General features: G+C 39.9%; 1 protein-coding gene across 9 annotated transcripts in view; it reads right to left on the reverse strand.

Annotated features, from left to right (window-relative positions):
• Window positions 1–17,785, reverse strand: part of PPP1R12B (protein phosphatase 1 regulatory subunit 12B) — a 249,418-nt gene that overhangs the window by 29,476 nt on the left and 202,157 nt on the right. For 7 of the 9 annotated variants that reach the window (XR_010122745.1, XM_054461962.2, XM_063647154.1 and 4 more), the window contains 5 exons: window positions 12,306–12,322; window positions 8,403–8,547; window positions 6,751–6,855; window positions 3,122–3,175; window positions 1,673–1,723 (listed from right to left, as the gene is read on the reverse strand). Coding sequence is in view for 8 of the 9 variants with exons in the window: in XM_054461962.2 (XP_054317937.1) it covers window positions 1,673–1,723; window positions 3,122–3,175; window positions 6,751–6,855; window positions 8,403–8,547; window positions 12,306–12,322 (372 nt within the window). In the remaining variant the exon portion in view is untranslated. Of the gene's footprint in view, window positions 1–1,672; window positions 1,724–3,121; window positions 3,176–6,750; window positions 6,856–8,402; window positions 8,548–12,305; window positions 12,323–17,785 lie in introns of those variants that run through there. The other 2 variants (XM_063647159.1, XM_063647189.1) reach the window with 2 other exon arrangements.

Genomic DNA, 17,785 nt, shown 5'->3' on the forward strand with positions numbered 1-17,785 from the left:
GCCTCCATGCAACAAGGAGCTGTGGATATGCACTCATCAAGAAACAGCTCAGCTGGGTGTGGCGGCATGTGCCTGTAGTCCCAGCTACTCGGGAGGATGAGATGGGAGGATCGTTTGAGCCCAGGAGTTCAAGTCCAGGGCAACATAGCGAGACTCCATCTCTTAAAAATTAAAAAAGAACTGGTTATCTCTAATAACTCACTGCTCTAAGCGGGAGAGAATACTTCTGTGTGGTAATAAGGTGCGTTTGAAAAAAATCACAAGATGGAGAAGTTTAGGTGCTAGGGCATACTGTTCTACCATCTCAGGAGAATCAATTATTTATTATTTCTAATTCTTGCTGCTTTGAATCAACTTGGAAGATTTAAAATGTTTGAGATATAAACAGGTATTGCTTAAAATTCTATGTGAATGTTACAGTTACAGCCTTGGGATAGTGGTAGGAAACGCAGGGGCAAGGCTCAGCATTTCTCCTTCATTCTGGAATTATAGAGTAACAGGATTGATTATGAGCACCAGATCTGGTGTAAACTATAACCTCAACAGGTCTTAAAAAGTTTTTTTTCAATAAATAACCAATCTATTTAGGCCACTGGAACAATAAATATCTCTCCCAAATTGCATATTAGGGATGCTTGCTCATAGAAAGACATTTGGGGATCTGCCTAATACTATCCCAGTGCTTCGGCTTCCCAGTTGAATAAACCTGTCTCACCAAATGAATGCTTGGCATCATGTATCTGGTAAAATAAGATGCCTGAAGAAAGAAAAAAGCTGAGTAGGTGCTAAGTGATTATGGGCATGTGTCATCATGCATTGCAGGAATCAGATGTTTCAAAATCATCTCCAGGTGGCTACCCTGACCAGCTCTATATTCCCTGCAGCTCTGTATCCATCTTCCCCCTTTCACCCTCCTCCCCTCCCCCTGCCCCACTGCCTCCCATGGCAGCAAATTGACTGCTTTGGGTAGATTTCCAGTTCTTAGCACTCAAAACTTCCCAGGATGGCAGTTGTCCATTAAAGTGGCTAATGGAGGTGATGGTCACTGCAGGTCATGGTGAGGAGAGAAAGGAAAGTAGTGAGCTGTGAAGTGTATCTGGTGGCATGAGCTTATTCTAGTGGGAGAGTGCCAAGCATCCCTGAATATTTCAGAGGAAACGTACTGGGGCAGGAAATCAATATGTGAATACATTTTTATTTTTCTGCAGAATGATTCAATCTGTGTTCTTCCCAGCAAAGGGATGGGTTGGGAGGGGCACCAGGGAAGAAAGCTTATGGCCATGCTCAGGCTTCCCCAGGCACCTAACGGGAGGCTCCCAGAGCTGGAAAACCTGTTCTCACCTTCTCATTTACTCTCTAGAGGGCAAAGATACTGCTTGAAAAGCCTTAAAAGTTAAACTCAAGTTTGTTTCAAGCCTGCCAAGACCTCTCCTTAAACCAAAGGCAGTATTTTTTCCTAGAATGCCTTTAAGGTGGCCTCAATGGATGTTGTGTGAGCTGAGAGAGCCTAGGAAATGGCTGAGGAGAGATGCTCACTTTTTTACACATCATTTCTTCTTGCAGGTATTGAGTTTGTAGTGAAATCTGGAGGGGGTAGGCCTATGCTCAAATATCCAGTCTTGGCAGGCATTCAGAGAACAGGCATACAAAGAGAAAGAAAATCTCTTCATACCTTCATTTCTTCCTCCATTTCTGACATTTTGCGCTCCAAGGCTCGCCTCTCCTGTTTTGGAACAATGAGACTGTTGAACATTATTGAATTCAGAAGGGAGTAAAAATGCTGCCTCCCAGCTGCTGTGTGATCAGCAGATTCACGGTCAAAGGTTTGTCTACTGACTCAGGCAAACCTTACTCAGGAGATCTGAGCACTATCTGATCCTGCCACCTGTAAGATGGAGCTACCTCACTTATAAAAATCACATTATCTAAATCTCCTATCATAAAATCAGTAGATATACGGAGAAGCAACTTGCTAATATGCAAACAGACGAGGACATTCAGTTACTCTGTGCAGATGAGGACATTCAGTTACTCTGTGAATTTCTATGAAGATTTCATAGAATTTCAAATGTCTGCAAGTGACTTGGGCCCTTGCTCTCTATTATCAAAAAGGCATCATTATCTTCAGTAATGCTCTCCCTAAATTCCTAGGAAACTGCTTCTCTCATGATGAGGAGCAGATGGTGAGCCAGGAAGTAGACACCATTGTCTAAGAAACAGCATCTCTCCCCCTAGTTTCTTCCTTTCCCCTGTGGTTGCTTCTCTCCCACTCCATTTCTCTTTCCCAGCAACTGACTCTTAGTTTAGCCTAAACCCAATGAGGAGTTTTTGATCAGATGGGATACCAAGGAAGTTTGGTTACAGGCCAAAGGAATAAAATGTAAAACTTAGCTGCTTTCCAAATTAAACAGACAACAACAGGACAGATGAGAACATATTATATCTCTAGGGCCAAATCAAAGCTAGGGTCCATCAATAAATCTAATTGAATTTTCCCAATCCAAGAATGTAAAATCCCAGAATAATATTCTGAGTACAGTTGGGAGGAGATCAGCAATTGAACCAGAAATCCTCCCCTCAGTTAAAATGAGTGAAAGACTGTGTTGGCTCATGTTTCAAGTCGTAAGACCTAAATGGCAGAGGGTCCCACCGAAAGCTTCCTTTCTGTTCAAGGTGATGAAAACGGTAAAGAGACCTTGGACGTTTGTGTGTGTGTGTGTGTGTGTGTGTGTGTGTGTGTGACCTGTGTGTGTGTGTGTGTGTGTGTGTATGTGTGTGTGTGTATGCAATGATTTATAGTAAACCAAAATGTTATGGGTTGTGTGTGTATGCAGTTCTGCCCACAGTCAGAACAATGTATGAGATGACCTTCCAAGGACCCTTCCCACCCTAAGACTAAATATGTGGAAAGTACTGACCATCTGAGGAAATCAAAAGGACTAGCAATCAAATTACTGCCTAGAGTCAGACAAAAAGAATTTATCATCAAGCTGGGAATGGAATGTGGCAGAACTCCCTCCTTCTTAAGATGGAGTTTTTCCATTGGCATGAACAACAAAGTGGGAGAGAGTCAGAAAGAAGAGATGAAACGGGGTGGAGGGGGAAACAGACATGCGCATACCCGTTTCTCCATCTCCAGCACTGATGATCGGTCAGAGGTCTTTTCTTGTTTCTGCTGGTGCAAATGGAAGGAAAACAGTTGTTATTTAAGTTGTCTCAGGGCCAGTAGAACGCCCAGTCTAGTTCAGCTTCACTACTGGACATCTAGAAATAAACAGTAAAACTTTGGACTTCCCCTATAGCAGGGATCCCCAGCAAACAGGTTCTGATAGATCTCTAAGCCTACCATTATCACCTCTCTGAAGTTTGCAGGATTCCCTCTGGGGAGGGGAAGGCAGTAGTAGCATTCCCTGAAATTACAAAGACATTACTTACAACACACAATCTCTCTCTCCCTCTCTCTCTCTATAGGTCTTCAATGCTAATTACAATTTTACATCTCACCATTCTTCTCCTCTCTTCATTCTATGAGTAATATCACAACCCAGAGGAAATAACAACAACAAAAAAGGCTTTTCTTTAAAAGGCTGGCAACTCCTGAGCGAGAATGTCTAACGCCAATGGCACTTGTCTAAATAATCCCCTTTCCCCTATTCTTTCTGTTTTGGGAATTGATACCATTTTTCTTTTAGAGCAGCAGTTTTCATATGTGGGTGAGCTTCCAGGGGTTCTCAGGAGTCCATTCATGGCATCTGCCCTGCTTTGAACAGAGGTAGTCCACTTTCATCTGTCTTATATATTGGGCTTCCAGATAAGGTAATTTTATTTGAATAAAAGATTTAGAATGTTTATTTTAGATCATCTTTGATTTAAATTTTGCAGAGGGGCTGAAAAGACTTAGCTTCATGGCAAAAAAACAGAATAACCTCAGATAATGACCCTTCCTTAAAAGGGGAATAAAAAACCCTTAAGTCCCTTTTGGCCTTAGGGTCATAGAACTCAGCAGAATTTCTTACATTCAGTAGACATTTAATAACTGCTGGGTGATTATTTTTATTTTGCTTAGTGTCATGCAGAGACAACATTTAAATAAATATAGAAATTATGCTGGTCTTCTTGCAGCAGTTTCTTTTTTTTAAAAAAAAATTAAGGAATGGCCAGAACTAACAATAAAACTCAGAATTCTGGCTCCTGTCCTGGGCTTTCACCTTCTGTTTGGAAGGGCATGGCTGTCTGCCTTTATGCTGCATCTACTATGAAGCAGAAGGAAAAGAAAAAAATGCAAAAATAGATCCTACAGCTTGTTCATATCCTCATAAGTCTTTCTTTCCTAAGCCTGAGGAGCTGTAGAAGTTGTGATGATTTCATGATTTTCAAGGTTTATATACACAAAGAACTAGTTTTTTGTTTGTTCTGTTTTTAATTTTGACTCCCTTAGAGTTGGGGTGGATCTTTTATGTAAAAATATTGTGTATGTTCATGTGGTAACTGTCTCCATACAAATGTGTGAGGCTGAGAAGCCCTCCCTCCACTGTCCTGCCAAACAACTCCATTTTTGGTAAATGGCAGAGACTTGGTTTGTAGCAGCACCATTTCTTATGAATTTCAATAACTTCTATTTGGCAAAAGTAAGTATATTTTGACACACCCAGCAAAGCAGTTGGCCAGAGAGTAAATGCTTTTCCCCAGCAACTGGAAAGGCTGATTTTATTTTCAATGCCCTCTGTGCAAGTCAATGTCAGCAGCTTGTTAGACTGCTCACTGTTCTAAGGCATGGGCTGGTGGAAATGCTGAGAATCCCTAAAGGTCAAGACATATGCTGTCAGAAGCTTCCGCTGAGAAGAGTGGGGAGCAGGTGAAACTGCTCTTCCTGTGGTTCCTCACATGACTGCTCTTTAATTTTCTGTAAAACCATCCTAGTAATAACTGACGAGAACCAGCATAAGATCTCTATTTATAAACCACTGCCAATATGTGGCGCCATTCAGAATAAAAATTAGCCCCAGATTTCTTCTGAGGGTCTACTGTGAATGAGACTTTTTTTTTTTTTTTTTTTTTTTTTTGCCTGGCTCAATAATGTTGGAGTGAGAAGAGACCTTAAGATTTATTCAGTCCACCCCGCTGCCTTATGGCAGGGCTATAGCTATGTGTGTATTTTTCTCTTTTGGATTTAGAAACCTACTTTTCTTATTCCACAAAATCACTTTAAGCCTAGTTATTATCTATCTGTGTTGCAGTAAGTCTCAGAAATTTCCAGTAGAGCCATGTTGGGCTACTATAATCAGGAAAAAGGGGGTGGCTCTTCTAAACTGACAGGCAGTTCACATTTTACACCTGGGTAAGCCCTTCTCCAGAAAGGGAGTGTCCTGGCTGTCTTGCTGGAGTCCTACGCAGCTCTGTGGGGCTGTCTTCCAAGTGTTGGCACCCTCCTGCTCATCCAATTCCAGAGGGGTTACAATAGGATGTTTAGAGGGTAGTCAACACCCTTGCCCTCCAAACTCCATGTATTTGGTACCGTACAACCCTAGCATTTTAGTCTTTGCTTTTGGATAGCCAGTCATATTGCCAGAATGACTAGCCACCTCTGGTTTTCATTTCAAGCCTTCCTGGTAAAGAATCATTTTTACTTCAGTTCAGCTTTCGAAATTCTAAGTCCCCAGGCATTCTAGGAGGGAAATAACTCAATAGGTTTCCTGATAACTCAGCAATAACCTAAAGCAGTGCTTGCCTTAGCTTTCAGCTGCAGAGTTTCTTTCACTGGTGATGAGGTTATTACCTCCAGCATCCTCTAAAGCATCATCTAATTAAATCAAACCTGGCAGTGACAGGAAATAGTTTATCAGTCTTTCTGCCACTAATATTCCTTATTTGTAGGCTGAAAAAGAGTGGTGGCTTGGGGAGATAACATATGCTACACAATCTTTACTTTGGGACTTAATCCTATGTTGTGGCACCACCTTTGCCCTTGATTTGTTATATGGCCTAAGCAAACCACTTACTTCTCTAGGCTTAATTTGTTACCTCTCTGCCCTAGGTTTAATAGTGTCTTGCTTGGCCGGGCGCGGTGGCTCACGCCTGTAATCCCAGCACTTTGGGAGGCTGAGGTGGGCGGATCACGAGGTCAGGAGATCGAGACCATCCTGGCTAACATGGTGAAACCCCACCTCTACTAAAAATACAAAAAATTAGCCGGGCATGGTGGCGGGCGCCTGTAGTCCCAGCAACTCGGGAGGCTGAGGCAGGAGAATGGCGTGAACCCGCGAGGCGGAGCTTGCAGTGAGTGAGCTGAGATTGTGCCACTGCACTTCAGCCTGGGTGACAGAGCAGGACTCCATCTCAAAAAAAAAAAAAAAAAAAAAAAAATAGTGTCTTGCTTATCTCTCTCCAAGAGGTGAAGTGTAGATAAACTGAACTGAAACATAATGAACAGGACAAGAGGAACTGTCTAGGACTAAGCTTTGTAGTGCTGGTTTATGCTTTTCTAGTAATAAATAAGTAGATGATGATCCATAGTATTAATTATTAGCTTTCAGACCATCAGGAATTGTTCACTGAATTATCAGTTTTCCATTTTAAGTTAAACACTGATTGAAACCTAAAATAAATTAGAATCTAAGAAGCTTCTATCTCATTGCCCCAAGAAGGCCCGATCTTGACTCTATCTTACTTCCTGTCCCTTAGATCCCTAGTCTAGTTTGCTTCCTTACATCAACCCTTGGTTCCCATCTTTTTCTTCTTCTTCCCTCTTACCTGGGCCACCTTCTCAAGCTTGGACTTTATATCTGCTAGCTCTAGCTGGGCTTCCTGAAGTTTTGTTTTCAGTTTTTGGTTTTCAGTCAGAGCACTCTCATAGAGCTAGAGGAGGGGGAAAAAGAGGATCAGCATTCACATTAGAACTCACACCATTTCATCACATGAGAATGCCTAGGGCTCTGTGCCCCAAGCCACCACTATATGGTAGAGAGAGAAAATGAAGGAAGTGTAGGGAGCAGAGTACATTCAGCCAACTGGTCTCTTGCTTTTTCAAAGTGATGAACAGAAAGAGAATGATGATGCTCCAACTTCAATAATGTTAATCTCTGGGAGAAAAACAGTCATTACTATGGGACATTTTCATTGCTTAAAAGAGCAATGAAAAAGACAATTATTTTTTGGAACCAGCCTACTGTGTATATTGATTTTAGTCAAGTTCTGCTTAACAAAACATTAACAGAACAAGCACTCTTTATTCCCTTTTGCGACAGGGTCTTGCTCTGTCACCCAGGCTGGAGTGTAGTAGCACAATCACCCCTCACTGCAGCCTTGAACTCCCAGGCTCAAGCAATCCTCCTACCTTAGTAGCTGGGACTACAGGCATGAGCCACCATGCCCAGCTAATTTTTCAATTTTTTGTAGAGATGAGGGTCTCACTATGTTGCCCAGGCTGGTCTGGAACTCCTGGGCTCAAGTGATCATCCTGCCTCACCCTCCCAACCTGCTGGGATTACAGGCATGAACCACCATGCCCATCCTAAATATTTTCTTTACAAAAATATTTTTTCCTGGTATCGCAAACACCTGAAAGGGAAGGTTTTTAAGTCTACTCTTGGGAGTTAGGTACTATTCTACAAGAAAAAAGGAAATAAACTGTAAAGTGATGATGATTTTCTTTTTCTTTTTTTTTTTTTTACTAACACCAAGTAGTATTTAGTTGATATTCACAGGACCTTATTAGAAGCACATGTTTGTTAAAAATAACAGTCCACCAAATGATTCTCAGGGGCTGAGAGAGACAGCATTAGGTTTTTCACCCTTTTTATATTCTTAATTTCTTACTTTTCCCTACACTTCTAAATATCTGATTCTAACTATACACTTACTGCACTAAAAGCAATATATGGCTGGGCATGGTGGTTCACGTCTGTAATCCCAGCACTTTGGGAGGCTGAGGTGGGAGGATTGCTTGTGGCCCAGAATTCAAGACCAGCCTGGGCAATATAGTGAGATCCAATTTCCACAAAAAATAAAAAATATAGCCGTATGTGGTGGTGCATGGCTATAGTTCTAGCTACGTGGGAGGCTGTGGCAGGAGGACCCTAAGAACCCAGGAGTTTGAGAGGGCAGTTAGCTATGATTGCACCACTGCGCTTCAGCCTGGGTAAAAATGAGACCTTGTCTGAAAAAACAAAACAAAACAAAACAAAACAAAACAAAACAAAACAAAACACCTCAATATATGAAGGGGTCTTTATCTAGCTTTTTGGAGAGGTGAAGTAAACCCAGAAAACTGCAAGGAATTATTATTACTTAAGTGCCTTTTCTTCTGCTTATTCAGAGCTATGGTAATTTTTCTGGGTGTGGTGGAGGAAGGCTGAGAGGTTTACATGTCACCAAAGAACCGGAAAATTGAATAAAGACCCTACTTTTTTATAATCTCTGTTGCTGTCTTCTTCTACACGGCTGGTCAGGGTGGCTAGGCGGGCCTCCCGGGCCTCCCGACGGGCTCTTGCTGAAGCCCGGTCACCATAAGAATCACTGGTTGTAGGATTACTACCTCCCGATTCCAACCTGTGGGAGATAATATTAAAGATAAAAATTGGTTTTGAGAACAAAGTAGTGGGGAGAAGGTAATGCTCAGGGGTAGTTTGCGCCTTTTCTAAGAAGTATTTTGGAGCCCTGGCCAGAAACAACTCATAACATTCTTTCCTTCAATCTCTCTGCCAGCATTCCCAGACCTCAGGGCTAAACTGCACGAGCTTGGAGAGGGAGGCTGACCATCATTTGCCAAGAATGAAGCTTATTGAAAAATTAGTGGTTTGGACCTATGTGCTGACTTAAATCTTAAGAGCTTTTCAAATTAGTTTAGGATTGAACAGCTTCCCTCAAAAGTGTGCTTTTAAAAGTAAAGATTTCTTGAATTTCAATGGCTCTTGGAAAAATGATTACAATGAACTGTCAATGAATCAGAAACATATGGACTTAGAGATCTGAGCTGGAGGTTGAATAGGAATGAAATGGCCACTAGGGCATGGTACGTATGCCTTTTAGGTGCTCTACAGGTTTGCTGGAATCCCAAACATTTTAGGGACACCAACACAGTGCCCAAACAGCTAGTTTTCTACCATCTTATCCATATTCCACATCAAGACTGCTGTGCCTGTGATTAGAATTTCTACATATTTTAGCAACTGAGCTCTTAGGGTTGACAGTGGTTTTATTTCCAGTATTGGTAAGTTCATTAAGGGACGGATCTCTCAGCTGATTACCTGTTTAAGTGTACAACTATCACCCTAAATCCTTAACGCTGGTTTATATTTTTCTCAGACTTTGTTCTTTCCAAATTAAAAGGCAGCACATATGAAACTGAAATCAGCCCTGCAGAGTGCTACATCCTGAACTGGGATGGTTTGAAGAGTCACAACTGTGAAAATTGCATCTGATGTGTCTGTCCTGTGGTAGCTATTTGTCATAGCTGGGGGTGGGGAAGCTGAAATAAGTATTAGAAGAGATAGAGAAGCAATAAGGATGACACAGAGAAGGAAGAGGCAAAGTAATTAGCTCCTAATGACAATGGTGGCCTCTTTTCACTCACAGAGATGCTAAGTCTCACATTCTTCAAAACATTCTTTTTCTTCTTCTTTTTTTTGTTAATAGAAATCTCTTTATTGAGTTTCCTGAGTATAAAAGCAATATATGGTTGTAGAAAAAGTTAATACTTAAGTATCTAAAGTAGAAAGTGAAAGGGTCACTCCATAATCCTGCCTAAGAAATAACTACCTTTAACTGTTTAGTTCATATCCTTGCAGAATGTCAAGCATATATGTTAAAATACATAGTTCTATAAATAAATTCAGATAACATACACTATTGTCTAACTCCTCCTCCTCTCTATACTTACCACTATGACCGTGGACATCTTGCCATCTAAGTAAAAATAGATTTGCCTCATTAAAAAAAAAAAAAGACTGCAGTCTTCTCCATTACATGCCTGTAAGATAATTTAACTAATCTTTTATTGATAGACACTTAAATTTTTCAAATTTTTTAGCTATTATAAACAATGCTAAAATGAGCAGACTTATCTATAAACCTTAGTGCCTTTGTCCAGTTACCTTATGAAATATTTCTTATGACAGAAATATGATATCTGTCATTAATTTTAATATTTTAAAATCATTATGAACAATCAATATCTTTGGTTATTTTTCTTTTTTTTTTGTTTCTGAATTGCCAATTCATAGCCTTTGTTCAGTAGGGTAATCATCTTTTTCTTACTGTAGTAGGGGAACCTCCTGTAGAGTAGGGCTTTTAAAACTAATATAGGCAGCAAATATTTTTTCCCACTTCACTTTGTCTCTGTTTATAGTGTCTTTTACTTAGAGATTTTAAATTTTATATAATTAAATTTGATGATTTTTATCTTTATGGTATTGTCAGAGACATGTGAACCAGAGCAACTCCATCTTGAATACGGGCTGGGTAAAATGAGGCTGAGACCTACTGGGCTGCATTCCGACGGTTAAGGCGTTTTAAGTCACTGAATGAGACAGGAGGCTGGCACAAGATACAGGTCATAAAGACCTTGCTGATAAAACAGGTTGCAGTGAAGAAACTGGCTAAAACACACAAAACCAAGATGGCCGTGAGAGTGTCCTCTGGTCATCCTCACTGCTACACTCCCACCAACACCATAACAGCTTACAAATGCCATGGCAAAGTCAGGAAGTTACAATATATGGTCTAAAAAAGGCAGGCATGAATAATCCACCCCTTGTTTAGCATATAAACAAGAAATAACCATAAAAATGGGCAACCAGCTGCTCTGTCTATGGAGTAGCTATTCTTTTATTCCTTTACTTTCTTAACAAACTTGCTTTCACTTTATGGACTCTCCCTGAATTCTTTCTTGCGTGAGATCCAAGAACTCTCTCTTGGGGTCTGAATCAGGACCCCTTTCCAGTAACGGTATCACACTTGGAGAGGCTTTTCCTATATAAAGATTATAAAATATTCGCTTCTGCTAACTTTTATGGTAAAACACTTTTCTCTTACAAATTGTAAGCCAACTGAAATCCATTTGTTTTTGGTATGGCTGAAGGGAAGGATATAATTGCTCAAACAGATAATCAACTGTCCTAATGATCACTTATTGAATAATTATTTCCTCACTGAGATGAAGTCACCTTATACATGTGATTTTTGGGGGGCTATGGATTGTGTTCCATAGGTCTCTTTGTTTATTCTTGAGCTAGTGCTTCACTGTTTTAATTGGTACAGTTTCACAGCATATTTTGAAGCCTGTGGGAAAAAGTTTCCTTTCACAAATGGCTATTATAATACAAGAGAGTTCACAAAAGATTACGGCAAAATACCACTCTCCAACAATTTTGCAAAACTAAGTAATTTTCTGCTAGGTTAGAAGTAAATGATTTGTCCTCAGCTGCTGCCTGGTGAGAGGGCAAGCAGAGGAAGAACATATGTAAAATTCAGAATATATTAATAAGGCAGAACCAGCTCAATACCAAACAAATTACAAGGAAACTCATTTGGCCTATAGTCCCATAACTATATCTTCTCCCAATCTCAATTTCTCCGTCAGAGTAACAGTAGAAAAAGAAAGATTCCAACTTTTGGCTCTATAGTCTATTATTTTTTGTTTAGTTTCTTCTTTCAGAAGATCAGTTTTGTACCCTTAGATACTAGGTGAAAAACTGCAGAGTGTCATTCCTCCAATTTTGATATCCTTCTTTAATTTTTCAGCAATTGCAAAACAGGTCTTTAGTTTGTTCATTCAACAAACTACTAAGCGGCATCATCTAGGTATAAGGTATTTTGTTGGATCCACTATTAAATAACAGTATCTAACCTCAATCTGAACCATCAGATTAGATTAATTGCTCTTCCTCTGTGCTCAGAATACCTGTCTGTACTTCTAATGGGCACTTATTATGTTCTGTTGAAATGATCTGTCTCTCTAGTGGCTTGTTAGCTAATTGAAGGTAAGGATACTGTCTTATTCATGTTGTTTCCCTAATACCGAGCATGGTGCCTGGTACACTGGTGCTTTAAAAAAATTAATCTAGTGGAAGTCTACAAGGTGAACTGGAAAGAGGAGAATCTGGAAGCAGGAAGGTAAATTGAAAAGCTTGTTCCATTGCTTTGGGCAGGAGGTAATAAAAGTCTGAATTATTGTGGTGGTTGTGGAAATGAAAAGGACGGAAAGGATGTGAGAAACATTACTGAATTATTATATAAAGCTAAGTTTAATTAGACATGCATTCACTCACAAGTATTAAGCATGCATATATAACAGGGAGAGTTCTTACCTAGAAAGTCTTTCATGCTAGAGAAAGGAGACAAAAACAAAAACAAAAAAAGAAAAAAGAAAAGAAAACAGCATTAGCAAGAGACTGATTTGTATTATTTCCATCTATAAATGCACTTTTCAAATCAGATGGCTGAACTTCACAGCTGGAGATGGGGGTGCCATTTAAGAAAAGCAATCAAATTGACTACACAAAGGTGACTTAGCCCTAGTTCACACTTCTTTGTATGCCATGACTCACTAGATTTGAGGCATTAGAGATAGCATCTTTTTAAACTAGAAGTTAGCAGAATGTACAGTGATCAAAAACTGCCCACAACTCCCCCACAACTAGCCAAGCTTGTGTTCTAGCAGTGACTATCACTGACTTTCTATGTGACACTTGGCCTCTCTGGATCTCAACATTCATTCTATTAATTTCCTTTGTTCACAAACTCCCAACCTTGCCCTGAGTGAATACTGCAACTACAAATATTAAAACTCAGGAGACTTCCTCAGTTTCTCCTAGGTTGCTAGTGAAAGTAGAAGAGTAAAGGAGAGGGGAGAAAGTCCCATCCTTGTCCCTAGGATGCTGGTGAAAAAAAAAAAAAAAAAAAAGTAGGTACTCTGAGGTCTCAAAAGAAAGGAGTTTTATAGATACAACCAGTAAATTTGGTCATTGTAAACAAATCAAACAACAAAAAGTGCTTATGTCTGTGTTTGACATTTACTTTTTACTGTAGATGACCTTATACCCTCCTATCTCTTTTTTTTTTTTTTAAAGAACTCTGGCAAATACAAATTCAATTGATTTAAATGCACTTAATTATTTCCCTTTCCGAAGTGTTAAAGAACAACAAAATCTTCAAGACAGACAAGAGGAGGAAGAGAACCAAAGGTCCAATAATCTACAAAATGGATAATGAATCCTTGAACTTCTGAGGAGTCACTCAATGACACTGCTTTGCATTAAACAGTCCCTGGAAGCCACTGGTTTGTCAAACAACATAGCAGGACAACCCAACACACCACACCCTACAGGTGTCCAGGAGAGGTATATAGTGACAGCATATATGACTAAAGACGACTGAATAGAGTCACCTTGATAAATGATGACATTTCCTCATGGAATCTCTCTTTAAATCAGGGGTTATACTCATCAGAATAATCCTGCACACTTTTGCAAAATGTACATGTCCTAACCTCAGTACTGGAGACTCTGTTTCAGTAGGTCTAGAATGCAGCCTTCCTATGTGTATTTTTAAAAAGTACCCCAGGTGATTCTGCTGTACAGCCTGGTTAAATACTGCTGGACTAAACGAAGGTTTCTGAACACGGAGACATGCCCCCATTTGAGGTGGGGGAATCATTCGGACTCATTAAGAAAAGTATATGGTATATTCTCATACATTGAGTTGAGAATCCTGAAAGTTGGAAATCTAAAATTCAGGACAATTCCAGGCATTTTTCCTGTCCCACATTTATATATCTAATCTCTAGTGGCACTCATATGTATACCCCACACTATCATTGCCTACTTTCTCAACTTTACCTGAAGTTTTTTTTTCTTGATATCTTTTTTCAAAAAAGAAACTAAATTTTAATCACCTCTCAAGAACTAACACATATATAGGGCTGGGCGCAGTGGCTCACACCTGTAATCCCAGCACTCTGGAGGCAGGAGGATCACTTGAGCCCAGGAGTTCAAGACCAGTCTGGGCAACATGGCGGGACCCCACCTCTACAAAATAATTTTTAAGAAGTTAGCTGGGCATGGTGGTGTGCACCTGTGATCCATGCTACATGGAAAGCTGAGGCAGGAGGATCACTTGAGCACAAGAGGTCGAGGCTGCAGTGAGCTGTGTTCGTGCCACTGCACTTCAGCCTGGGTGACAGAGTGAGGCCTTGTCTCAAAACAAAACAAACAAACAGAAAGTATGCAAGTGAAGCTGAGATCCTGGGCTATGGGCTATGTCACTCATTAGCTTTGTGAGAAGACCTAGCATCTGGGTGAATTAAAATTCACGGTCCAGGAAAACTATTTATTGTGACATGTCAAATACTTGTGAATAATTGAGCCTGAACTCCATACCAGCAAACGCAAAGCATCTATTGTATTTAAGAGCCCACTGTGTGCAGAGCCCTGTAGAGGAGGCACTGAGGAAGAAGCAGAACAAGTTGCACGACAGAACCAGGAGAGCACTGTGAACATAATTAACAAGTTCGCCTGAAGCAATGTAGGGAAAACATGAGAATACGTGCTATGGAGATAACAGTGGTAACCCATTGACTCCAACTAAGAAAACCTCCTAAAAGATAGGAGTTTTGGGAAGATCATATTAGAGAAACACACACAAACACACATTTTTTTTTTTTTTCTGATAACAAAGATCCAGAAGAGATACATACATTTTTTAAAAAAACATACTGTTATGGAGGGAACGTTTCCCTAAAATTCCATCTTATTCCTAATTATATTTTTAGTACCTACAGGGCCAGAACACAATAGGTGTTCAATAAACACTAACTGAACTGAATTGTTAATGCTCTGAGAAGTGTGATGGCCTTGGCTAGACCTGATTTCTAATTTCTGCTCTGCCATCTAGCAATGTGACCTTGGCAAGTTACCACTTATTCTAACAGTAAGAATTAACTGTGATAACTACAAGGAAGTGAACTCTTAAAATGTCAGCTTCTCCGCCACCATTCCTCTGCTTTCATTTTTTAAATTGTAAGTATATTGTACTAGGCCAGGTGCAGTGGTTCACGCCTGTAATACCAGCACTTTGGGAGGCTGAGGCAGGTGGATCACTTGAGGTCAGGAGTTCGAGACCAGCCTGGCCAACATGGCAAAACCCCATCTCCACTAAAAATACAAAAATTAGCTGGGTGTGGTGGCACACGCTTGTAGTCCCAGCTACTTGGGAAGCTTAGGCAGGAGATTCGCTTGAGCCCAGGAGGTAGAGGTTGCAGTGAGCTGAGATAGCGTCACTGCACTCCAGCCTGGGAGACAGAGTGAGACTCTGTCTCAAAAAAAAAAAAAAAAAAAAGAATATTATATTGGCTATTGATGCTGGTTAGAGTACCAAGTTAAAACTTCGTACCTTTGGTTCAGGGAATTGAGTTCACATGTAACCAAATGAAACAATAATTTAGAAGACCATTTAGTTTCTCTCAGTGCTTCTGAGTAGAACAGCCTTCAAACTATACCCTTCATATGGGGGTAGCATTCTTGACACTCTTTCCAAAGATGTACTTTCCACATCGTCTTAGGTATGGAAAAATGACCTGTTTACAATCAAACCGGTCCCTTGGGCCTTTTCTTGCTCGTATTGAACTAGGAGCTCATTTCTCCATGGTGTGCAGACTGAGGCCTAACTTTCTGACAATTAAATCATGCTTTTCTGCTGACTTTTTCTTGAAATGTGAAACCTCACTTGAATTTTTTTTTTTTTTTTAGTTTCTTCTTTGTAAATATCCTATTTGTTGGGTAAGATTTTACTATATCTTTAGTTTTAAATTCTGCTGTGTGTAGACTCTGGCAGCTGCCTCTATGGTGACGAAACAAGCTTTTTTTTTTTTTTTTCTCATTAAAACAGGGAAATTAGGATTTTACCAGGCATCAATCTTAGCCATTATCTATAAATCAAAGCAGGCTAACAATTTCCATTGCTTTACTTTTTAAATGACATTAACCCTTTTCATTTAGAATGTTCTGGAAGCACAATTAAGCCAAGAAAGTTTTCAGATATATGGCTGTATAGTATGGCTGTGTATACTGTATGACCTTCACTGAGGAGGTTGACATAAAATACAAACACTTAAAAATTGAAAAACACAAAAAATAGGTTAGCACTATCAAGCAGCAATCAGAAAAAGCCCACAGGGTTCCTGAATATGAAAAGGCAGATTCCACAGGGTTTTCAAGAGGCCTAGATTAATTTTTCCACAAATGAGAGCACGTGGAGGAAGGTAATGATAATGGTGCTCACACTTGTGATTCCCATACCAGTTTTTGTCCCTATAGGCTTACTGTAGGAGGTGTTCCCTACAGCCACCTAGGAAGTTGGTATGACCTACACTCTTACTTCTGCTTGCCAGGAGTAACTGAAAGCAAACACCACAGTTTGTTGTTTATTAGCTTTTAAAGGCTTGTTAACATTCCTTGTTAACAATTTCTTTTTGGGTAACCTTTTATAAAATGCGTAGGTGATGAGTGATCCAGCAGACAAGGTGGTAGACAATTTACCTAGATCCAGATATTAGAGAAAACAGAGCTTGCAAGTTAATCCTTGATCTTTCCTCGCTATCTCTAATTCCCTCCAGCTTTTACCTGACTTTTGGAGCTATGTGGAATCCTTTATTTTTTATTTTTTTAAATATTATTGCCTTCTGGGGCTAGCCTTAGCAATGTCCTGGGAAAGTCAACCCTACCAATTAGAGGAGAGTAGATAAATCTCCTAAAACCTCAGAGATTAGTGAGCTTTGGATGCAGTAGGGGTAACACAGTTACCTTAATACAAACAATATTATTTCAAAAAAAGAAGAAAACTGGACTTCTAAGGGTGAATTATTCTCACTCTAATAGAAATGGTTTCCTTTCAGGTTTTTAGCCTAAAAAGAGTAAGGCAAGATAGCTTAAAATTTTATCAGAATTCCCCCAATTCTGATAAAATGGCTTAGGTTTTTAGATCATACTTCCTAATTTTCATTGGTGGAATACCTCTAGAAACTATTGTTTTTGCTTGGCTTCTTGATACCCTAGATAATCCGGGGTTTGATGAAAAAAACACTAGTTGGATTTAGGGAGAGAGAAGTTGGGGTTTCTTGGGTAAAGAAGCAGAGTGGCTGGATTGACTCAGAAGACTTTAATTTTTCCTCTTCATCCTCCTGTCATTCAAACTAAGCACAGATCAAATCAACTGTTAGACTAACACGACTTCATTCAAGAAAGCTGACTGCCAACCCTGTAGGGAGACTACTAAGTAAATCTAGAGGAGATAAGACAGAGTGGGAGTTTGCCTAAGTAATCTCAGGGGAACAGTGAGCCAGGAAGTGACATCAGAAGAGGCAAGCAGAACATAGGGTAGGGAAATGAACACTGAAGCTTCTCCCAGAGAAGAGGATTCTAAGAGGTCAGCTGAGTGGGCAGGAAATAAGGGGAAGTCCTAGAACACAAGGCTTAGGGACTCCAGCCAAATCGATGATCCTTTAGAGGCTAGGAAAGTGGACTCATCTTATCTATGCTCTGGCAATGGTCCCATCCTTCCATCCTCCTCCTCTGTACACTCCCTCTCTCTTCTCAAAAACAGAAGTTAGTCTACTCTGTAAGTAGAGTCTGAATAGCTTATCTGCACATGATGATATCATATATTTTAGAAAAGGCATGAATCTTTTCTCCAATTGGTAGGTTAATTCACCAATTTATTATGCTGTATGCTCTAATCTGGAAGTCTTAGAACTTCTCCAAGTGTTTTTGTTAAAGACTGTTTTGCTCTACCT

The sequence above is a fragment of the Pongo pygmaeus genome, chromosome 1 (assembly GCF_028885625.2).
Source record: "Pongo pygmaeus isolate AG05252 chromosome 1, NHGRI_mPonPyg2-v2.0_pri, whole genome shotgun sequence".
Lineage (NCBI taxonomy): Eukaryota > Metazoa > Chordata > Mammalia > Primates > Hominidae > Pongo > Pongo pygmaeus.